Source organism: Balaenoptera ricei, chromosome 16, assembly GCF_028023285.1.
Source record: "Balaenoptera ricei isolate mBalRic1 chromosome 16, mBalRic1.hap2, whole genome shotgun sequence".
Taxonomy (NCBI): domain Eukaryota; kingdom Metazoa; phylum Chordata; class Mammalia; order Artiodactyla; family Balaenopteridae; genus Balaenoptera; species Balaenoptera ricei.
Genome location: NC_082654.1, coordinates 32,510,182 through 32,535,119, shown reverse-complemented (window position 1 = coordinate 32,535,119; position 24,938 = coordinate 32,510,182). Strand labels below are relative to the sequence as shown.

The 24,938-nt window shown below is 40.6% G+C and overlaps 1 protein-coding gene across 4 annotated transcripts in view; it reads left to right on the top strand.

Moving 5' to 3' along the window:
• The window catches only part of ENTPD1 (ectonucleoside triphosphate diphosphohydrolase 1), a 125,309-nt gene that overhangs the window by 86,654 nt on the left and 13,717 nt on the right, over window positions 1–24,938 (top strand). For all 4 annotated transcript variants that reach the window (XM_059899700.1, XM_059899702.1, XM_059899698.1 and 1 more), the window contains 5 exons: window positions 6,471–6,588; window positions 9,055–9,205; window positions 11,188–11,347; window positions 12,026–12,265; window positions 13,516–13,782. In XM_059899700.1, coding sequence (XP_059755683.1) covers window positions 9,117–9,205; window positions 11,188–11,347; window positions 12,026–12,265; window positions 13,516–13,782 — 756 coding nt within the window. In that variant the 5' untranslated portion in view covers window positions 6,471–6,588; window positions 9,055–9,116. The remainder of the gene's footprint in view (window positions 1–6,470; window positions 6,589–9,054; window positions 9,206–11,187; window positions 11,348–12,025; window positions 12,266–13,515; window positions 13,783–24,938) is intronic.

Below are 24,938 nucleotides of genomic sequence, written 5' to 3'. Positions count from 1 at the left end.
TGGAGCTGTAGGAATCAGACTCCCTGACTTCAGACTATACTACAAAGCTACAGTAATCAAGACAATATGGTACTGGCACAAAAACAGAAACATAGATCAATGGAACAAGATAGAAAGCCCACAGGTAAACCCACGCACCTATGGTCAACTAATCTCTGACAAAGGAGGCAAGGATATACAATGGAGAAAAGACAGTCTCTTCAATAAGTGGTGCTGGGAAAACTGGACAGCTACATGTAAAAGAATGAAATTAGAACACTCCCTAACACCATACACAAAAATAAACTCAAAATGGATTCGAGACCTAAATGTAAGACCGGACACTCTAAAACTCTTAGAGGAAAACATAGGAAGAACACTCTTTGACATAAATCACAGCAAGATCTTTTTGCTCCACCTCCTAGAGAAATGGAAATAAAAACAAAAATAAACAAATGGGACCTAATGAAACTTCACAGCTTTTGCACAGCAAAGGAAACCATAAACAAGACGGAAAGACAACCCTCAGAATGGGACAAAATATTTGCAAACGAATCAACGGACAAAGGATTAACCTCCAAAATATACAAGCAGCTCATGCAGCTCAATATTAAAGAAACAAAAACCCAATCCAAAAATGGGCAGAAGACGTAAATAGACATTTTTCCAAAGAAGACATACAGATGGCCAAGAAGCACATGAAAAGCTGCTCAACAGCACTAATTATTAGAGAAATGCAAATCAAAACTACAATGAGTTATCACCTCACACCAGTTAGAATGGGCATCATCAGAAAATCTACAAACAACAAATGCTGGAGAGGGTGTGGAGAAAAGGGAACCCTCTTGCACTGTTGGTGGGAATGTAAATTGATACAGCCACTATGGAGAACAGTATGGAGGTTCCTTAAAAAACTAAAAATAGAATTACCATATGATCCAGCAATACCATTACTGGGCATATACCCAGAGAAAACCATAATTCAGAAAGACACACGCACCCCAATGTTCACTGCAGCACTATTTACAATAGCCAGGTCATGGAAGCAACCTAAATGCTCATCGACAGATGAATGGATAAAGAAGATGTGGTACATATATACAATGGAATACTACTCAGCCCTAAAAAGACATGAAATTGGGTCATTTGTTGAGACGTGGATGGATCTAGAGAGTGTCATAGAGAGTGAAGTATGTCAGAAGGAGAAAAACAATTATCGTATATTAACGCATGTATGTGGAACCTAGAAAAATGGTACAGATGAGCTGGTTTGCAGGGCAGAAGTTGAGACACACATGTAGAGAACAAACGCATGGACACCAAGGGGGAAAAGCCGCCGCGGGGGGTGGTGGGGATGGTGGTGTGATGAATTGGGCGATTGGGATTGACATGTATACACTGATGTGTATAAATTTGATTAAAAAAAAAAAAAGCTACAGGGACTTTTAAGAAAGATTCTAAAGGACCAGTATGTCTGAAGAGACCAAAAGAAGTTAATTCACACCGTTGCCCATGTTACCTGGCTTCTGGGGTTTTTGTTGTGGGGAAGGGGTGGACCTCAGCCCCATGGCACTACTTTATATTAGACTGTGTATATTAACATCTTTTAGGACTGGAAGGAGTTTAGGGACTATATAGTTCTAACTCCCCTTATTCATTCATGTGTTTTGAGCAACAGTTGTCTGTTGAATTCCTTCTTTGTACCTAACATATAATAGGATCTACCATTGTGGATGCTGGATATACCATAGTATGCAACACAGACCTGCCCTAATATAGCTTAGGATCTAATAGGGAAGACAGACATTAATCAAATAGCCACGTAAATATGTAATTACACATTGTGGCAAGTGCTGTCTTTAGAGGGAAAATACAGGTTGTCTGAGACATGGATTAGGAGGGTAGACTCAGATCTGAGAAGGTCAGGGAAGGCTGGGATCTCAGGTGAAGGGCTTTCTGGGCAAAGTCTCTGGAACAGAAACCTCGTGGTTAGTGGGGAACTGAGAGTACGCTAGTGTGAGGGTGGGTGTTTTCTGAATGAGGAGAGGGTTGAACATCCCACTTCTGCTGAGTAATGAGTAGAAGTACGTCATCTGCTGTTCCAATTTTCTCTTTCTTTTCACATTGAAGGAGACTTACTCAGAAGCCTGGACCTGTGACGTTTGCACAGGTAGAATTATTTCCATCCTAAGACAGGATCTGCCCCACTTCCACATGGCCTCCAATCTCCCTGAGCTCGGGCTCTGTTGCTACCCACATCTCCAGATCTTCACCAAGGCACACTGGTGTCTCATGAACGAAGCAAGATCATTTCTGTTGACCCTCTTTCTAGACCACTGCTTCTGTTCACTCAGCATAGCTCATGAAGATCAGTTATGGTTGATAAAATCATGTGTATGATCAAAAACTAGCTTAAGATGAAGTTTATACACAGTATGATTGCAACTATATAAAAATTACCATGCATTAAAAAAGACCAGAAGGAAATAAATAAAAAGAACAGTGATGTCTAGTTGGTGAAATCTTTTTTTTCTTAATTTTATTTTTTTTATCAGGATATAATTGTTTTACAATGTTGTGTTAGTTTTTACTGGACAGTGGAGTTCCTTGTGCTATACAGCAGGTTCTTATTAGTTATCTATTTTATACATATTAGTGTATATATGTCAATCCCAGTCTCCCAGTTCATCCCCCCCACTCCTTCCCCTGCTTGGTGTCCATACGTTTGTTCTCTACATCTGTGTCTCTATTTCTGCCCTGCAAATCGGTTCATCTGTACCATTTTTTTAGATTCCATGTATATGTGTTAATATATGATATTGGTTTTTCTCTTTCTGACTTACTTCACTCTGTATGACAGGTTCATCCACGTCTCTACAATTGACCCAATTTCGTTCCTTTTTATGGCTGAGTAATATTCCATTGTATGTATGTACCACATCTTCCTTATCCATTCGTCTGTTGATGGACATTTAGGTTGCTTCCATGACCTGGCTATTGTAAATAGTGCTGTAAATGAACGTTGGGGCTAGTTGGTGAAATCTTAGATGTCTTTTTTTTCCTTTTCCTTTCATTTTCTAGATGTTACTTAATAAAATTATAGTACTCTTAAAAGAGAAAGTCATATTGAAATAATAATATTAAGGGGATATCAGATCTCTTCCTCACTACTCAAATCTTTGATTTTTCTTTGATGTGAAGGACATACTTATAGGGGCTTTTAGAAATGTTTTAAATATGAGCTACCGAGAAACATTGGGTACGAGTAATAGCATGACAAGGCACAGCATTTCACAAAGCATTTCTATAGGATGGAATATTTATTTAAAACAGAATTCTGTTGTCACTGAGTCTGGGGGATGCTGGTTTAAACTAGGTTAAGCGGGTTTCTCCACTGTCAGACTTCTCTGAAGCAGTCACTACCTAGTGGGTTCGTGAGCCCAGGATGGGGAGAGAGCATGCAGCATTCCCCAGACTTCTGGCAAACTTTCTTCACTCAGGTCCTTGCAGGCTTAGTGCTCTCTGGAACATGCTTTGGAAAATGCTTATGTGGGGAAAGAGAGCAAAAGCTGGTGGCTCCTGGGGCTCTAGATGTATCAGGTGAAGTATAACTATCTTTACTACCCATTCAGCAAGTCAAACTGCTCTGGACACAGTTTTCTACTATAAAATAAGAGGATTGGATGAAATGAACTTCTAGCTCTAAAATGGGCCAGCTATGAAAAACAAGTGAATAGAGCTGCAATGAACATTTTGGTACATAACCTAAGTGTCCATCAACAGATGAATGGATAAAGAAGATGTGGCACATATATACAATGGAATATTACTCAGCCATAAAAAGAAACGAAAGTGAGTTATTTGTAGTGAGGTGGATGGACCTATAGTCTGCCAAACAGAGCGAAGTAAGTCAGAAAGAGAAAAATACCGTATGCTAACACATATATATGGAATCTAAGGAGAAAAAAAAAAAAAAAGCTCGTGAAGAACCTAGGGGCAAGACGGGAATAAAGACACAGACCTACTAGAGAATGGACTTGAGGATACGGGGAGGGGGAAGGGTAAGCTGGGACAAAGTGAGAGAGTGGCATGGACATATATACACTACCAAACGTAAAATAGATAGCTAGTGGGAAGCAGCCGCATAGCACAGGGAGATCAGCTCGGTGCTTTGTGACCACCTAGAGGGGTGGGATAGGGAGGGTGGGAGGGAGGGAGATGCAAGAGGGAAGAGATATGGGAACATATGTATATGTATAACTGATTCACTTTGTTATAAAGCAGAAACTAACACACCATTGTAAAGCAATTATACTCCAATGAAGATGTTAAAAAAAAAACAAAAAAACCCCAAAGTGAATATGCTTGTAGTTTTGTGACAATGAAAGGCAAACTCCCCGAATGTTCAAACTGAGAATTTTCAGACAGTCAAGCTTTAACTTTCCCTAAAGCAGCAAGCGATGCCAAATTTTTATTCTGCAATCCATTTGGATGACAAAAAACATTTGTTCCAGTTCAACAGGTTAGCATTCCAGGCTGCTGTATACATAAGGTGAAATGCCCTCAATTCCTATGTCAATGCTCTACCCGCCCTTCTCAAGCACTTGCCAAATGAAATGTAGTAAAAGTTTTCCTTTCTCAACCACCTCACTGTGTAAGGCCTTAGAGAAACAGGCTGATAGGAGCAAGGCTGGTTCCTTTGCTCTACTGGAAGAGTATCTTTCATGTCAACATAGTAGACAGAATAGAACATCCTGATTCCAGATAAAGGCTGCTTGCTGCTGCTGCCTCGCTATCTTTTATCATATACTTCTGTGGTTAGAACATCTTCTGCCAGGAAGAATTCAGGGACCCTGCTAGGGAACAGCAGGATTTTCTGCCGTGAAACCCCTGAGGCTTTTGCTCCACCCTGAGAGGTTTCCCACGGGTTCAAAGGCCCCAGACCTCAGTTAGACCCCTGTCTGCTCACAAAGGTCACCACCTAAGCCGGTTCTTGGTTTGATCTCACTGCAAGCCTGGTTGCTGAGGAGTCTGCAGCTTCCTTTCTTGCCGCTCATCTGAGCTGCGATCTGCCACTTGATGATGCTGAAGTCAGCAGCTGTTTTACATCTATCCCCTCATATTGTCTTATCACCTGGGAAGAACCTAAAAACTCCAGGGAGAAAAGAAGACAAGAATTAGAATTCAACTCCCTGGACCAGTGCGGATAGCTAAACGTAGAGCTTGTTGAGGTGTCACGTTTTCTTCCATTTCCCCCCAGGGAGTATCACTGTGCTGCTGTGTGAGCGTCCTTGACCTTCCGTTACATCTGCAGTATTCTCTGCCTCCCTCTGCACAGTGGGGCTTCCCTGCGGTAATCAGCATTATGCCCCCATAAAGAAAAGGGCCCGCATGCTTGCTTCGGGCAAAGTGATTAGGTGACGGAGCCTGGATTTGGATCAGAGTCAGACCCAAGACCTTGTGCTCCTTATACAGAGGAGCAGAGGAGCAAGGTCCAGACAATAATTTTCAGATTGGTGCCCCACTGAAAGGTCTGACTCTGATCGAAAACCAGCCTCCGTCACCTAATCACTTTGTATCTTGACTAAATTACTTAACCTCTTTGTACTTTAGTTTCTCATCTGTATAGCGGGGATGAAAACAGTATGTACCTTATAGTACTGGTCTAGCGGTTACGTCAGATAATTCTTATAAAATGCTCCTCACAGCACTTGCCTGGTGCATGTCATGCCCTCATGAAATGTGATGTGGTGACTTTGTTCTTCTCCCTTTCTCTTCTGACCACCTAGTTCTTTCTCATATTGTCTTTTTACCTTTCCTCCTCCACCTTCTTTCTTACTTTATTCTTCCTTTCATTGCCTTCTATGCTTAAGAGCCAAAAGCATGAAGTTAAAGTACAAATCTTTTAAAATTTATTGAATACAATTTATAGTTATATTTGTAATTAAAAACAAGCACACTTAGTATTTTCCATGTCTCTTTTCCAGAGTACAGGCCACATACCAGGCCAATTAAATCACAAATCTGGGGGTCAGACACCATCATTAGTAGCCTTTGAAGCTCTTCAGATAATTCTAATATGATTCCAGTGTGCATACAGGTTTGGGAACTGCTAGATTAATGGCTTTCTACTCCCTCTATATTGTCTCCACTACTTCAGTATATGGTTCTGAATCTTGGCTGCAATTTAGAATCACCTGAGAAGCTTCTAATAATATGGGTGCTTGGGCCCTACCTTGGATAAGGCCTGGATATTTCTAATGTGCAACCAGCACTGAGAGCCATAGTTCTAGAGGGATTGGTGTCCTGGTAGATCTTATGATCAGCACAACTCCAGGCACTCACTCCACCCCAACCTACCCCCACTATGAATTAAAATACTTTCTCGTCTGTGTTTTTGAAAACCCATGTCTTTGTCTCCTTCTGTTGCAAGCTGAATATGGAGAAGAATGATGTAATGCTGATAAGTTCTTGGTTTGTTTTGCCCTCAGTTTGGGATCGTGCTGGATGCGGGCTCTTCTCACACAAATTTGTACATCTATAAGTGGCCAGCAGAAAAGGAGAATGACACAGGGGTGGTGACTCAGATAGAAGAGTGCAAAGTAAAAGGTAAGATGAAGAAAAAGGGACCGGGAGACAGTGGGCATGAGAGCATGAGAGGCATATGGGAAGTGAAACAAACACACGAGAAAAAGGGAAGTCAAGTGAGAATGCAGCGGAGCTGCTATTGTTGCTATTTTATAAATAATTGCTATTTTATTATCATTATGAAAACGGTACTGAAATCAGTCCTTAATGATGAAGCCCTTGAAAAATAAACTTTCAAATAATTGGGTAATAGTAACTCCCATCAACAGAACAATTCTATGTGCCATGCCCTTAGTACTGAAAATGTGTTATTTCATCCTCACAATCTCCCTTTAAGGAATGTATTATTATCCCCACTTTTTAAAAAATGAGGGCACTGAGGTTGAAAGAAGTTATGGCACTTGTTTAAGGTTACTTGAGCTAGTAAGTGATGGAACTGGGGCTCAAACTGAAATCTGCCCAAATTTAACTAAACCCTTATCGGTCATATCATTAGCAAATATTTTCTCCTATTCAGTAGGTTGTCTTTTCGTTTTGTCAGTGGTTTCCAGTGCAAAGATCTGCCCAACTTTAAACCCATGTGTTAGCCAGTGGTTCTCAAATTTGAACCTGCATCAGAACCACCTGGAGGGTGTGTTAAAGCACAGGTGCTCCCTCCCGCCCCCGAGTTTCTGGTTCAGTAGGTCTGGGATGAGGTCTGAGAATTTGCACTTCTAACAGGCGCGCAGGTGATGTTGAGGCTGGTGGATCCAGAGGATTGCTGCTCTTAATCTTTGTCCTCTAATCTATGGCTTGGAAGGAATTTTCAAAAGCCTTTAGCTTCTGTATAGGCAGGCAAACCATAGACCCTTAAGGTGAGAAAAGGACCTTGTGGATCAGTGAAGTCTTGTTTTATAGAAAAGGAAGCAGAAACCTGAAAGACTAGTGACTGGCAAGGAGGAACAGAACCAGGACAAGAATCTAGGCCTCCAAGTTGCACTGCAGGCTTCCTGCTGCTCTGAGTCACTGCACTGCATATTAAGTCTTTTCCTAGTTAGTTTTCTTTTAAGGTTGCAAGACAAGTTAGAGTTGTGGCCAACAGCTCTTCCCACTCCCTCACACCCAACACTCCCGCCCGCACCGAATGTTACCACACTGCACCGTCACCTTTCTGACCTTTATCTCTCTTGGCCTTTTGAGCCAGGGACCCACTGTTTAGTTTTGGTCAGACAGGTAACCTAGGCCCCAGAAGATAATTGACTTTTAGTTTGGTGGCCTGTGGGGTCCACTAATTTTCATAGTTTATCAAGAAAGCTGGAGATAGGATACGTTTCCAAGAGAGCAAGTCATTCTACCCAGTAGCCTGATGTCCTCAGAACTTGGCGCCATCAGTTCTGAGGTAGTACTTCAAATATTTCTTAAAACCCAAATCCCTCATCTTATTGACTTCTATTTAATAATTCACTGCCTTCCATTCCTTCTTCCATGTGTTGTTGTTGTGTTAGCCTAGCAGCTGTCTCCTGAGACACATATCCCCATGCGTGTTTGGCCTAATAAATGCAGTATATTTCCCTTCTCAAAAGAGAGAGTTCTCTAATCAAATATTTAAATAGAAAGGTGAGTTGAAAGCTACCAGTTATTGAAGGCCAAACTTTTTGAGTCAAAACACTTAGCTGATAACTTGGAGCTGATTTTCTCATTACAGTTAAGTAAACAGGCTATTTAAAATTTGGTGAATGAGATATGGATCAGATATCTGGTTACTTATTGTTAAAGCAAATCCTCACTATAAAGCACTGAAAATGTAGATGTTTAGCTTAAAGCGAGCCAAAATTGTTAACTGTTAAATAACTTCAAAAAGCGTAAAGCATCTTGGCTCTAATCCTCTCCACAGCAGCAGTTAAAACGGCTCTAAAACTGGACAGTTTTACTAGGCAGACAGGGTATCAGAGTGGAAAAACTGCTGAGGAGACACGGGTTCTATGCCTGTTTCTTCTAACAAAGGAAGAAACATTGCTTCAGAAATTTTAGGGTTAGTTAGTAGCTGTTCCTGTCTTTTCAGTAAAAGCCCATGTGCCTGGTACATATTTTAATTTTTGTTCTGACTTATCTTTTGCCTTTCCCATCTTCTAGGAATTAGTGTTGTTAATTACAACTTTGTGGAAGAAACGTCATAAAGCAGCTATATAGAGTAGTTATCTATAAGATCCCCATTTAAATCTGAGAGAGCCTGGTTTTAGGAAAGTTATGCATGCAATTGAATGTGAAAATCGCGCCATCCAGTGGCAAGATTATTGAACAGCAGACAGACCCGGCTTGAGGTCTGAAATTAAATCCTACCGAGGCTAGATTCAGTGTTACCCTCTAAGTACAAAAACTTAACAGATATCACAAAAAGAAATTGTCTCCTTGCATTTTCTCAAAAAACATCACTATTTTCTCTAATAATGTGAAGATATGTCCTTAATTTTAAAAACAATTTTCATCTGCTTCTACATTTTTCTCTAGGTCCTGGAATCTCAGAATTTGCTCAAAAATTAAGTGAAATAGACATTTATCTGACTGCATGCATGGAAAGAGCCAGGAAAGTGATTCCAACATCCCAGCACACAGAGACACCTGTTTACTTGGGAGCCACGGCAGGCATGCGGTTGCTCAGGTATAGCAGCCTGTAGGGACCGAGAGCAGCAGGGAGATAGGTTTGGCAGTTGCTAGAGCCTCTGAGTTACGGGCGAATGCCACACTTCTCTAACACCCCAATTCTAGACATGCTAAATGTCCACCCCTAAGAAAGAAAATCTCCGTAAGTGGGTAAACTTCCCAAACTCTTAGTTTGCATAATGATGGGAGTTTAAGTATGTAAAAAAAAAAAAAAAGGCCTCTTGCTCATCTCCCCACAGGGAATTCAAGAGAGTGATGGCACAAAGAGAGGAAGATTGAGCCTTTATACTCTGGGATTTGGGGCTACAGATTTAGCAATTCCACATCTGGGAGGAGGAAGGCCAGAGGAGACTCGCAGACGTCCCGAGACACAAATCATCACAATTAGCACATCTTTACTGGTCACCATTTAGTATCTGTGGGCATTATTTGTTCATTTGTTTGTTCATTCATTCATTCAGTTTGTATTGACTGCCTGCTCTGTCCCAGGACATGGAAGTAGGTGACTCATCTTCCAAGATCAGAGTTTTGATACAGGGCGACAAATTCTTTGATAGAGGAGTGCTCAGAGCTGCTATGGGAGCATACTTGTCCCTGCCAAGAATGGGAGGAGGTCAAGAAGACTCACCAGAGGAGGGGATACATGAGCCAAATCATGAAGGACTTGTGGGGGGAGAGGGAAGGGCATTACAGGCAGAGCAGACATCATGCGTTCCATAACCTATGTTTATTTGGCACCTGTTATGTGTCAGGCATAAGTCCCTGCTTTCCTGGATCTTGTGTTCTAATAGATGCGCAAAGGAGGGATATGTGAGAGACCAGGGCATGTTCAGAGGACTCTAGATAGTTCTGCATAGATAGAACGTAGGGTACGTAGAGTTAATACTAATAATGACAATGGTAATGGTAGCAGCTTGTATTTGTTGGGCCCTTACTATGTTCTTAGCACTGTGCTTTAATTTAAATCACTGTAACTCTATGAAGTAACAGGTATTATTAACTATTATTAACCAGATTAAGGAAGCTGTGGTGTACAGATGTTAAGTAACTCACCAAAGGTCACACACCTGGCAAGTGGTAGAGCCAGGATTCTGAGTGGGATTCTGAGAAGGCAAGATTCGGATCACAAAGTGCCTTGTGGGCCATGCTAGGGAGTTTGGAGTTTATCTGGGAAACAATGGGAAGCCATTAAAGGATGTTACACAACTGGTGCCACTGGTAGAGAGGTGGATTGGAGGAGAGGAAAACTAGGGATAAGGAGGCCAGTTGGTAGGGTAAGGAAGCCATTCAAATGAGAGATTACTGGGGTCTAATGCCAGTTGGAAGGCAGCATTTTCTGGCCCAGAGACTCTCAGTATTATATTGCCTAGATCTTGGAAGCAATTGTATTCCATCTTCATTGTGACAACCCTGGAAGATTTCTTCTTTAGATCTCAAGGTCTCAGACCCAAAAACCAAGGCAGAATATGAGAAAGATTTTTTACCCCACTCTGGCACCAGCTGAGGTTGGGTATCTGTCCCAGGACGTTTTCCACTTGGTGTCTACTAGAGCCCTAATTAAAAACTTCAAGCAGAGCCTTGAGGCTACGTAAGCAGCTTGAAGCCACCGGCAATGGCTAATGTAGCACACATCAGCTCTAGGCTTGGTGATCAAACAATATCCAGCTACCACCACCACAGCAATTAAAATTACTCTGATAATTTCTTGGAGCCAGGGAACAACAATCAAAATGGTATTTTAAGAGGACCAACCTACGTAGGGATTGGAAGGATCTGGGTTTGGAGAAGAGGGGCCGAAAGAGTAGTTATGCTTCTCCCCAAAGGAGGGCTCCTCAGACAACCCTGTTTGGGGATCTCCATCCTTCTATTTATTGCAGTGAGTTTATGGTTCACTTCCTAGGGGAACTGGCTGGAAGCTCTGGCTGCAATGGGTAGTCATAGTTATTCAAACAAAACCAGTAACCTCAGCTCTTTGTGCAGGATGGAAAATGAACGGTTGGCAGACAAGATCCTGGCTGCGGTGGCAAACAGCATCAGCAGCTACCCCTTTGACTTCCAGGGTGCCAGAATCATCACTGGCCAAGAGGAAGGTGCCTATGGCTGGATTACTATCAACTATCTGCTGGGCAGATTCACTCAGGTGATTGTCTCACAGCATCCATGGAGGTGGCTCCCTGTGGGTCAATGCCATTGATATCTCAGGCAGTACTTGGATCACTAGACAGAATGAATGATGGATAAATGAACAAATTAATTTACCCTCACATTTGCAGGGGTCACCAGAGGTATAATTCTCTTACAAGAACTCTCACTATTGGAGAATAAGGAAGCCATATACAGAGATACAGAAAAAAAATTTTTAAGTCTATCATTAAAAATAAAGATAGCTAATATTTCCCTAGTGCCATGTGTCTTGTGCTATGCAAAGCACTTTTCATGTACTGTTTGATTTAATCTTCAGAATAACCATATGAGGTGTTCTCTCATTTTAGAGCCTCAAATCGAGGCCTAGAGGAGGCAATTATTCTGCCCACGGTCACATGGCTAATAAGCCAATGAGTAGGGATTTGAACGTGAGTCTTTCTGGCCCCAGATCTCGTGTTTGTAAACTGCTCCTATGTTGCTGCAGTCTGAGCTATGTCTTTGAAGCCCCTGTTTTCTTGCTGTTGATCTGATGCAGACTCAGGAACCTCTGGTGAGCTTTGTTTCACCCTTATCCTCCTGCTCCTTTGTCTTAGGAAGTCCCTGAGTCCAAGAAATAGCATGAGAAGGGGGATGTCCAGATCCTTCTACCACTGGTGACTGTACTGTCTTTCAGAAATTGAGTTGGTTTAACCTGAAACCAAGTGAAGGCGATACTCAGGAAACCTATGGAGCTTTAGACCTTGGGGGAGCCTCTACACAAATCACTTTTGTGCCCCAAAACGAAACGACTGAGTCTTCTAACACCACTCTGCACTTTCGTCTCTATGGCAAGAACTACGGTGTATACACACACAGCTTCTTGTGCTATGGGAAGGATCAAGCCCTCTTGCAGAAACTGTCCAAGGATCTTCAGGCAAGTGTAACTGAATCCAGACCACCCTCCCCACAACTGGGCCACCAGCCCCCGCGTCCTTGTTTTCTCTTTCTATTTCAGTAACTGGTCTGAAGTTGGTTACTGTACTTTCCAAACCTTTTCAGGCAGGATATCTAACTACATCTGGTCAACCCCTGTGAATTGTCCCATCCAGACACTACCTCCTATATTTGTTTACTGCACTGTCTCCAAGGACATGACTCAAATCCTTTCTTTGGAAATAATTTCTCACCCCTGTGGGGCTGACAATGAAAAGTACATGCTACAGTAGTGTGTGTATTGTGTGTGTGCGTGTGCGTGCGCACACAGTTTTTAAGCTCTTTCCCACTTTTCAATCTCCATTTCCTACGAACTGCAGAAAACAAAGCTGTTAGAAACAACCTGGAGAGGAGGAGAAAAAAAACTTCAGGGAAAATGTAGAGTTTGTTGATCAACACTTCAAATCTTGTCCCCAGACACTTTTTGCGTTTTGAAGGCGGGAAAAGTTAAACATACTCAAACTCATGCAAGTACCAGCACATCCTGACAAACACAGAACAAGGATATCAAATCCAGCTGTTCCCTGTCTCTACTGAAGGGACAACCAGTTCTCTGCTTTCCTCCAAAGCTCGCTCTCTGGTTCTCAGAAACACTATCAATAAGATGACTGCCATGGGAGGAGGGGCTGCTGAGAGACGCCTAGTGAGCCCTAAGATTCCACGAAGCCTCTCATCCACAGCAGCCCCTTTACTTCTCTTGAACATACTGGGTTGTGGGTTGAAAATCATTTTGATACTCATGCCTTAAATGATCTAAGGCACTTCCAGCTCTTGGAGCTTTTGCTTTTTGGCTTGGAGGTAGGGCCAGGGATATAGGCAGACCCCCAGAGAACCACCCTAGGCTCGGAATTTTGAGAGCCTTGAGAGTTTTCCTTGTGAATCTGCTTCTGACCTACATGATTAGTACTAAGCGCTAGGGGCCATTCCAAGCTAATGGAACTTCTGGGCCCAGCTTCAACTCTATTAGCTTTCTATGAAGAGCAAAAGTTCATTTACATCTGATACCACTTCTGGTGCCTGTTACACAAATATGACTGTTACCCAAGGGTAAAAAAGGCAGAGCAGGGGCATATTGATGCCAGTGCTGAGTGCCTGGCTATTTTTCAATTGCTGCACATTATTGAAGTCAGACTGGTGCTTTTGTACTCAAAGCATTTGCACATGATGCCTTCAAGTGATTTTTCTATTCAGGGTACAAATGGAACCATCCGTGACCCATGCTTTCACTCTGGATACCGGAGGAAAATGAACATGAGTGACCTTTATGAGGCTCCCTGCACCAGGAGATTTGAGGCGACTTTTCCATTTCTTCCATTCCCTGAATTTGAAATCCGTGGCACTGGAAACTATCGACAATGCCGGCGAAGCATCCTTCAACTCTTTAACACCAGTTACTGCCCTTATTCCAGCTGTTCCTTCAATGGGATTTTCTTGCCACCCCCCCAAGGGAATTTCGGGGTAAGTTTGTGACATGATGATATATTTGCTACAATGGTTTTTGGTTGCAAATTACAGAACATGTGCCTACAAAGGGTTTAAAGAATAGGATTTATTTTTCTCTCACATGGTAATAAGCCTTGAGGTAGATAATTCAGGGTTAGTTCTTTAGCTTAATTATGTCAGGCCTTGGGTTCAGCTTTTCAGTTATTTTCTTGGCCTTATTGTGGTGCTAAGATGGCAGCTATTGCTCTAAGCATTATGTCTTCACATGCAAAGCCAGCATAGGAAAGAAGGAAGTTTATCTCACATACATCTCTCTCCAACTTTGCAGAAGTGCCAACAAACATCTTTTCAGACGCCATTGGCCAGAACTTGGTAAAATGCACACCTCTGAACCAATCCATGATAAAGGGGAATGGGTTACCATGTTGGTTTAGACTAATCATTGTTCATCCCCTGAAACTGGGGAGTCTTCCTGAGCAAACTGCTTTCCTTTACTAGGTATAATCAGGAATCTGTAATCCAGGAGATGGGGGCTGGCTGTTGGGTAGGCACCCATTAGGATCTGCCACAGGTGGCTTCTCAGATGTCAGAAGAAGGAGAAGCAGCAGTTAGATGTCTTGGGTAAGGATTTTCCTCTATAAAGACACTTAGGAAGTAGAAACTTAGGGAGTCCCAAGGAAACAAGAAGATAGCATCATTTTCATTACATTTTGAAGCGTTGGGGGACCATTTGAATCCTGACTCCAAATCCCTTCTTCTCTTGATTTTCCAGAATAAGATAAAATATTTGAGCAGAAATAGAAGAGGTGCCCCTTGATCTAGTCATTATTCAAATGTCATATTTCAGTCTTGGAGACCAAGAATGATAGTAATCATAGTTTATTAGTATACTGCTAAGTTAGCTACCATCAATTGAGTTCCAATTATTGACTAATAGATCCATTATCTCACTTAATCACTTTAAGATATCATTCAAAGAAACAATGAGCTTTTGTCTACCTTCACATTCTTTCTCCCTTTTTCAGAAAAGTAGATCAACATGTAAGGAAGGAGATTCTACTCCCCTCTCAAACCCCAGCAGAAGAGTTTCTCCCAAGGTCTCCTGGCCTAACCCAATGTCACAGAAAGAACTTCCTGGAGAGAGCACAGGCCCTGTAGTAATCATATCTGGCTTAAATTCTGGCTTTGCCATTTGTGAACTATATGGAGCTCTTCATTCCCTTTGTCTCTGGAAAACAGCAGTGGGTAGAATCAAGGATCCTGGCTTACCTTAACCATGGCCCAGACTGCAGTTTCCCTGCCCCTTCAGTTTCCTGAGGGAAATACATGACTGTACAATGATGGCAGAGTAATACTTGGTCATTTGTTGGCTCCAAACCCAAATTCAGAACAAACTAGACTCTCACCTGGATGCCCTATAGCTGAACTGGCACTGGCTGCCCATCTTGGACTTTTTTGAGCCAAATCCCTTGCCTTGGATCTAGCTGCTGGAAGAGAAAGGAGGGTGCCACAGAAGGGAGGAAGGTGACCAGGGATGCTGGGAACAGCCAAGGGCCCTTTCCATTCCAGACATTGCTAGGAAGTATTGCAGTACATCTGAAGGAAAAGGAATATATTATTTTGTGTTGACTTTTTAACTTTTTTGAAACCTTTGCCTCCTGGGAGAACATGGCCCAATTCTCGCCTTCAAGCTTGACAAACGCTTCTGACTTGGCAGGATTGGGGGTTGGGGGTTGGGGGTGGAATTTCTTGCCTTTGAATGTGATTTCCCCAATCAAGGTAGGGACACAGAGTTGGAAAAGCATGGAGGAACCTTGAGTTCCTCCTGGTAGCTTTTCTGTTTGGTCACTTAGTCCCTCAGAGAAAGACTTGTACACTGAAAACCACAAAACACTGATGAAGGAAATTAAAGAAGGCACAATGGAAAGACATCCTCTGTTCATGAAAGACTTAACATTGTTAAAATGCCCATACTATTATACCAAAAGTGATCTACACATTCAACGCAATCCCCATCAAAATCCCAGTGGTGTTTTTTACCGAAATAAAAGAAAAAATTATAAAATTCATTTGCAATTACAAAAGACCCTAAATAGCCAAAGCAGTCTTGAGAAAGAACAACAAAGCTAGAGGTGTCACACTTGCTGATTTTAAAATATATTACATTACATTACATTTAATTAAAATTAATATAATTAAAACAGTATGGTACTGGCATAAAGACAGACATATAGACCAATGGAACAGAATAGAGTCCAGAAAAAAAATCCACACATACATGATCAACTGATCTTTGACAAGGGTGCCAAGAATACACAATGGGGAAAGGACAGTCTCTTCAATAAATGATATTGGGTAAACTGTGTATATCCACATGCAAAAGAATGAAATATATGATTAGACCATCCACAAAAATCAACTCAAAATGGATTGAAGACTTGAACGCAAGACCTGAAACTATAAAATTCCAAGAAAACATAGGTGAAAAGCTTCATGACATTGGTCTTAGCAATGACTTCACAGATATGACAGCAAAAGCCCAGGCACCAAAAGCGAAAATAGGCAACCGGGACTACATCAAACTAAAAAGTTTTTGCACAACAGAGGAAACAATCAGCAGAGTGAAAAGGCAACCTACAAAATGGGAGAAAATATTTGCAAACTGTGTATCAGATAAGAGGTTGATTTCCAAAATACATAAGGAACTCCAACAACTCAATAGCAAGAAAAACAATAACCCAGTTAAAAAATGGTATAGAGAGTTGAATAGACACTTCTCCAAAGACAACATACAAATGGCTAACAGGTATATTAAAAGTGCTCAACATCACTAATAATCTGGGTAATGAAAATCAAAACCACAATGAGGTATCACCTCATACCTGTTAGGATGGCTATTATCAAAAAAGCCAAAGACAAGTGTGGTGAGGATGTGGAGAAAATGGAACCCTTGTATAGTGTGGGTGCAGCCAGTATGTAAAACAGTATGGAGGTTCCTCAAAAAATTAAAAATACATTTATCATATGATCGAGCCGAGCAATCCTACTTTTGGGTGTTTATCCAAAAGAATTGAAATCAGGATCTGGAAGTGATATTAGCACACTAATGTCCTTTATAGCACTATTCTCAGTGGCCAAGGTGTGGAAACAACCTAAAGGTCTATTGATGGATGTTGACAGATGAATGGATTTTTAAATTTTTCTTTGAATTTTATTTTATTTTTTTATACAGCAGGTTCTTATTAGTTATCTATTTTATACAGATTAGTTGTATATAGGTCAATCCCAATCTCCCAATTCATCCCACCACCACCCCCACACCCCCCAACCCTGCTTTCCCCCATTGGTGTCCATACGTTTGTTTTCTACATCTGTGTCTCTATTTCTGCCTTGCAAACCAGTTCTTCTGTACCATTTTTCTAGATTCCACATGTATGCGTTAATATATGATATTTGTTTTTCTCTTTCTGACTTACTTCACTCGGTGTGACAGTCTCTAGGTCCATCCACATCGCTACAAATGACCCAATTTCATTCCTTTTTATGGCTGAGTAATATTCCATTGTAGATATGTACCACCACTTCTTTATCCATTCGTCTGTCGATGGGCATTTAGGTTGCTTCCATGACCTGGCTATTGTAAATAGTGCTGCAGTGAACACTGGGGTGCATGTGTCTTTTTGAATTATGGTTTTCTCTGGGTATATGCCCAGTAGTGGGATTGCTGGATCATATGGTAATTCTATTTTTAGTTTTTTAAGGAACCTCCATACTGTTCTCCATAGTGGCTGTATCAATTTACATTCTCACCAACAGTGCAAGAGGGTTCCCTTTTCTCCACACCCTCTCCAGCATTGTTGTTTGTAGATTTTCTGATGATGCCCATTCTGACCGTTGTGAGGTGATACCTCATTGTAGTTTTGATTTGCATTTCTCTAATGATTAGTGATATTGAGCAGCTTTCCACTTGCTTCTTGGTCATCTGTATGTCTTCTTTGGAGAAATGTCTATTTAGGTCTTCTGCCCATTTTTTGATTGGGTTGTTTGTTTTTTGATATTGAGCTGCATGAGCTGCTTGTATATTTTGGAGGTTAATCCTTTGTCAGTTGCTTCATTTGCAAATCTTTTCTCCCATTCTGAGGGTTGTCTTTTCGTCTTGTTGATAGTTTCCTTTGCTGTGCAAAAGTTTTTAAGTATCATTAGATCCCAATTGTTTATTTTTGTTTTTATTTCCATTATTCTAGGAGGTGGGTCAAAAAAGATCTTGCAGTGATTTATGTCAAAGAGTGTTCTTCCTATGTTTTTCTCTAAGAGTTTTATAGTGTCTGGTCTTACATTTAGGTCTTTAATCCATTTTGAGTTTATTTTTGTGTATGGTGTTAGGAAGTGTTCTAATTTCATTCTTTTACATGTAGCTGTCCAGTTTTCCCAGCACCACTTATTGAAGAGACTGTCTTTTCTCCATTGTATATCCTTGCCTCCTTTGTCAGAGATTAGTTGACCATATGTGTGTGGGTTTACTTATGGGCTTTCTATCCTGTTCCATTGATCTATATTTCTGTTTTTGTGCCAGTACCATACTGTTGTGATTACTGAAGCTTTGTAGTATAGTCTGAAGTCAGGGAGTCTGATTCCTCCAGCTCTGTTTTTTTCCCTCAAGATTGCTTTGGTTTTCGGGGTCTTTTGTGTCTCCATACAAATTTTAAGACTTTTTGTTCTAGTTCTGTAAAAAATGCCATTGGTACTTTGATAGGGATTGCACTGAATCTGTAGATTGCTATGGGTAGTATAGTCATTTTCACAATACTGATTCTTCCAATCCAAAAACATGGTCTATCTCTCCATCTGTTGGTATCATCTTTAATTTCTTTCATCAGTGTCTTATAGTTTTCTGCATACTGGTCTTTTGTCTCCCTAGGTAGGTTTATTCCTAGGTATTTTATTCCTTTTGTTGCAGTGGTAAAAGAGAGTGTTTCCTTAATTTCTCTTTCAGATTTTTCATCATTAGTGTATAGGAATGCAGGAGATTTCTGTGCATTAATTTTGTATCCTGCAACTTTACCAAATTCATTGATTAGCTCTAATAGTTTTCTGCTGGCATTTTTAGGATTCTCTATGTATAGTATCATGTCATCTGCAAACAGTGACAATTTTACTTCTTCTTTTCCAATTTGTATTCCTTTTATTTCTTTTTCTTCTCTGACTGCCATGGCTAGGACTTCCAAAACTGTGTTGAATAATAGTGGTGAGAGTGGACATCCTTGTCTTGTTCCTAATCTTAGAGGAAATGCTTTCAGTTTTTCACCATTGAGAATGATGTTTGCTGTGGGTTTGTCATATATGGCCTTTATTATGTTGAAGTAGGTTCCCTCTATGCCCACTTTCTGGAGAGTTTTTATCATAAATGGGTGTTGAATTTTGTCAAAAGCTTTTTCTGCATCTATTGAGATGATCATATGGTTTTTTTTTTTTTTTTTTTAAACATCTTTATTGAACTATAATTGCCCCACAATGGTGCGCTAGCTTCCGCTCCACAACAAAGCCAATCAGTTACACATATACAATATGTTCCCATATCTCCTCCCTCCCGCATCTCCCTCCCTCCCACCCTCCCCATCCCACCCCCCCAGGTGGTCACAAAGCACCGAGCTGATCTCCCTGTGCTATGCGGCTGCCTCCCACCAGCCATCCACTTCACATTTGGTAGTGTATACATGTCCATGACACTCTCTCACCCTGTCACATCTCACCCCACCCCCTCCCCATATCCTCAAGTCCATTCTCTAGTAGGTCTGTGTCTTTATTCCCGTCTTGCCACTAGGTTCTTCATGGCTTTTTTTTCCCTTAGATTCCGTATATATGTGTTAGCATACTGTATTTGTTTTTCTCTTTCTGACTTACTTCACTCTGTATGACAGACTCTAACTCCATCCACCTCATTACAAATACCTCCATTTCATTTCTTTTTATGGCTGAGTAATATTCCATTGTATATATGTGCCACATCTTCTTTATCCATTCATCTGTCGATGGACATTCAGGTTGCTTCCATGTCCTGGCTATTGTAAATAGAGCTGCAATGAACATTGTGGTACATGACACTTTTTGACCTATGGTTTTCTCAGGGTATATGCCCAGTAGTGGGATTGCTGGGTCATATGGTAGTTCTGTTTTTAGTTTTTTAAGGAACCTCCATACTGTTCTCCATAGTGGCTGTATCAATTTACATTCCCACCAACAGTGCAAGAGTGTTCCCTTTCCTCCACACCCTCTCCAGCACTTATTGTTTCTAGATTTTTTGATGATGGCCATTCTGACCGGTGTGAGATGATATCTCATTGTAGTTTTGATTTGCATTTCTCTAATGATTAATGATGTTGAGCATTCCTTCATGTGTCTGTAGGCCATCTGTATATCCTCTTTGGAGAAATGTCTATTTAGGTCTTCTGCCCATTTTTGGATTGGGTTGTTCGTTTTTTTTTTATTGAGCTGCATGAGCTGCTTGTAAATCTTGGAGATTAATCCTTTGTCAGTTGCTTCATTTGCAAATATTTTCTCCCATTCTGATGGTTGTCTTTTGGTCTTGTTTATGGTTTCCTTTGCTGTGCAAAAGCTTTTAAGTTTCATTAGGTCCCATTTGTTTATTTGTGTTCTTATTTCCATTTCTCTGGGAGCTGGGTCAAAAAGAATCTTGCTGTGATGTATGTCATAGAGTGTTCTGCCTATGTTTTCCTCTAAGAGTTTGATAGTGTCTGCCCTTACACTTAGGTCTTTAATCCATTTTGAGTTTATTTTTGTGCATGGTGTCAGGGAGTGTTCTAATTTCATACTTTTACATGTACCTGTCCAATTTTCCCAGCACCACTTATTGAAGAGGCTGTCTTTTCTCCACTGTATATGCTTGCCTCCTTTATCAAAGATAAGGTGGCCATATGTGTGTGGGTTTATCTCTGGGCTTTCTATCCTGTTCCATTGATCTATATTTCTGTTTTTGTGCCAGTACCAAACTGTCTTGATTACTGAAGCTTTGTAATATAGTCTGAAGTCAGGGAGCCTGATTCCCCCAGCTCCATTTTTCGTTCTCAAGATTGCTTTGGCTATTCGGGGTCTTTTGTGTTTCCATACAAATTGTGCAATTTTTTGTTCTAGTTCTGTGAAAAATGCCAGTGGTAGTTTGATAGGGATTGCATTGAATCTGTAGATTGCTTTGGGTAGTAGAGTCATTTTCACAATGTTGATTCTTCCAATCCAGGAACATGGTATATCTCTCCATCTATTTGTATCATCTTTAATTTCTTTCATCAGTGTCTTATAATTTTCTGCATACAGGTCTTTTGTCTCCTTAGGTAGGTTTATTCCTAGATATTTTATTCTTTTTGTTGCAGTGGTAAAAGAGAGTGTTTCCTTAATTTCACTTTCAGATTTTTCGTCATTAGTGTATAGAAATGCAAGAGATTTCTGTGCATTAATTTTGTATCCTGCTACTTTACCAAATTCATTGATTAGCTCTAGGAGTTTTCTGGTAGCATCTTTAGGATTCTCTATGTATAGTATCATGTCATCTGCAAATAGTGACAGCTTTACTTCTTCTTTTCCGATTTGGATTCCTTTTATTTCTTTGTCTTCTCTGATTGCTGTGGCTAACACTTCCAAAACTATGTTGAATAATAGTGGTGAGAGTGGGCAACCTTGTCTTGTTCCTGATCTTAGTGGAAATGATTTCAGTTTTTCACCATTGAGGACAATGTTGGCTGTGGGTTTGTCATATATGGCCTTTATTATGTTGAGGAAAGTTCCCTCTATGCCTACTTTCTGCAGGGCTTTTATCATAAATGGGTGTTGAATTTTGTCGAAAGCTTTCTCTGCATCTATTGAGATGATCATATGGTTTTTCTCCTTCAGTTTGTTAATATGGTGTATCACATTGATTGATTTGCGTATGTTGAAGAATCCTTGCATTCCTGGGATAAACCCCACTTGATCATGGTGTATGATCCTTTTAATGTGCTGTTGGATTCTGTTTGCTAGTATTTGGTTGAGGATTTTTGCATCTATGTTCATCAGTGATATTGGCCTGTAGTTTTCTTTCTTTGTGACATCTTTGTCTGGTTTTGGTATCAGGGTGATGGTGGCCTCGTAGAATGAGTTTGGGAGTGTTCCTCCCTCTGCAATATTTTGGAAGAGTTTGAGAAGGATAGGTGTTAGCTCTTCTCTAAATGTTTGATAGAATTCACCTGTGAAGCCGTCTGGTCCTGGGCTTTTGTTTGTTGGAAGATTTTTAATCACAGTTTCAATTTCAGTGCTTGTGATTGGTCTGTTCATATTTTCTATTTCTTCCTAGTTCAGTCTCGGCAGTTTGTGCATTTCTAAGAATCTGTCCATTTCTTCCAGGTTGTCCATTTTATTGGCATAGAGTTGCTTGTAGTAATCTCTCATGATCTTTTGTATTTCTGCAGTGTCAGTGGTTACTTCTCCTTTTTCATTTCTAATTCTGTTGATTTGAGTCTTCTCCCTTTTTCTCTTGATGAGTCTGGCTAATGGTTTATCAATTTTGTTTATCTTCTCAAAGAACCAGCTTTTAGTTTCATTGATTTTTGCTATTGTTTCCTTCATTTCTTTTTCATTTATTTTTGACCTGATCTTTATAATTTCTTTCCTTCTGCTAGCTTTGGGGTTTTTTTGTTCTTCTTTCTCTAATTGCTTTAGGTGCAAGGTTAGGTTGTTTATTCGAGATGTTTCCTGTTTCTTGAGGTAGGCTTGTATTGCTATAAACTTCCCTCTTAGCACTGCTTTTGCTGCGTCCCATAGGTTTTGGGTCGTCGTATCTCCATTGTCATTTGTTTCTAGGTATTTTTTGATTTCCCCTTTGATTTCTTCAGTGATCACTTCGTTATTAAGTAGTGTATTGTGTAGCCTCCATGTGTTTGTATTTTTTACAGATCTTTTCCTGTAATTGATATCTAGTCTCATAGCGTTGTGGTTGGAAAAGATACTTGATACTATTTCAATTTTCTTAAATTTACCAGGGCTTGATTTGTGACCCAAGATATGATCTATCCTGGAGAATGTTCCATGAGCACTTGAGAAAAATGTGTATTCTGTTGTTTTTGGGTGGAATGTCCTATAAATATCAATTAAGTCCATCTTGTTTAATGTATCATTTAAAGCTTGTGTTTCCTTATTTATTTTCATTTTGGATGATCTGTCCATTGGTGAAAGTGGGGTGTTAAAGTCCCCTACTATGACTGTGTTGCTGTCGATTTCCCCTTTTATGGCTGTTAGTATTTGCCTTATGTATTGAGGTGCTCCTATGTTGGGTGCATAAATATTTACAATTGTTATACCTTCCTCTTGGATCGATCCCTTGATCATTATATAGTGTCCTTCTTTGTCTCTTGTAATAGTCTTTATTTTAAAGTCTATTTTGTCTGATATGAGAATTGCTACTCCAGCTTTCTTTTGATTTCCATTTGCATGGAATATCTTTTTCCATCCCCTCACTTTCAGTCTGTATGTGTCCCTAGGTCTGAAGTGGGTCTCTTGTAGACAGCGTATATATGGGTCTTGTTTTTGTATCCATTCAGCCAGCCTGTGTCTTTTGGTGGGAGCATTTAATCCATTTACATTCAAGGTAATTATCGATATGTATGTTCCTATTCCCATTTTCTTAAATGTTTTCGGTTTGTTATTGTAGGCGTTTTCCTTCTCTTGTGTTTCTTGCCTAGAGAAGTTCCTTTAGCATTTGTTGTAAAGCTGGTTTGGTGGTGCTGAACTCTCTCAGCTTTTGCTTGTCTGTAAAGGTTTTAATTTCTCCATCACATGTGAATGAGATCCTTGCTGGGTAGAGTAATCTTGGTTGTAGGTTCTTCTCCTTCATCACTTTAAGTATATCCTGCCACTCCCTTCTGGCTTGCAGAGTTTCTGCTGAAAGATCAGATGTTAACCTTATGGGGATTCCCTTGTGTGTTATTTGTCTTTTTTCCCTTGCTGCCTTTAATATGTTTTCCTTATATTTAATTTTTGACAGTTTGATTAATATGTGTCTTGGCGTGTTTCTCCTTGGGTTTATCCTGTATGGGACTCTCTGTGCTTCCAGGACTTGATTAACTATTTCCTTTCCCATATTAGGGAAGTTTTCAACTATAATCTCTTCAAATATTTTCTCAGTCCCTTTCTTTTTCTCTTCTTCTTCTGGGACCCCTATAATTCGAATGTTGGTGCGTTTAATGTTGTCCCAGAGGTCTCTGAGACTGTCCTCAGTTCTTTTCATTCTTTTTTCTTTATCCTGCTCTGCAGTAGTTATTTCCACCATTTTATCTTCCAGGTCACTTATCCTTTCTTCTGCCTCAGTTATTCTGCTATTGATCCCATCTAGAGTATTTTTAATTTCATTTATTGTGTTTTTCATCATTGCTTGGTTCCTCTTTAGTTCTTCTACGTCCTTGTTAAATGTTTCTTGCATTTTGTCTATTCTATTTCCAAGATTTTGGATCATCCTTACTATCATTATTCTGAATTCTTTTTCAGGTAGACTACCTATTTCCTCTTCATTTGTTAAGTCTAGTGTGTTTTGACCCTGCTCCTTCATCTGCTGTGTGTTTTTCTGTCGTCTCATTTTGCTTATCTTACTGCGTTTGGGGTCTCCTTATCACAGGTTGCAGGTTCGTAGTTCCCGTTGTTTTTGGTATCTGTCCCCAGTGGCTAAGGTTGGTTCAGTGGGTTGTGTAGGCTTCCTGGTGGAGGGAACTAGTGCCTGAGCTCTGGTGGATGAGGCTGGATCTTGTCTTTCTGGTGGGCACGTCCACGTCTGGTGGTGTATTTTGGGGTGTCTGTGGCCTTATTATGATTTTACGCAGCCTCTCTGCTAATGGATGGGGCTGTGTTCCTGTCTTGCTAGTTGTTTGGCATAGGGTGTTCAGCACTGTAGCTTGCTGGTCATTGAGTGATGCTGGGTCTTGATGTTGAGATGGAGATCTCTGAGAGATTTTTGCTGTTTGGTATTACGTGGAGCTGGGAGGTCTCTTGTGGACCAGTGTCCTGAAGTTGGCTCTCCCACCTCCGAGGTACGGCCCTGATGCCTGGCTGAAGCACCAAGAGCCTTTCGTCCACACGGCTCAGAGTAAAAGGGAGAAAAAATAGAAAGAAAGAAAGAAAGAGGCTATAATATAGTG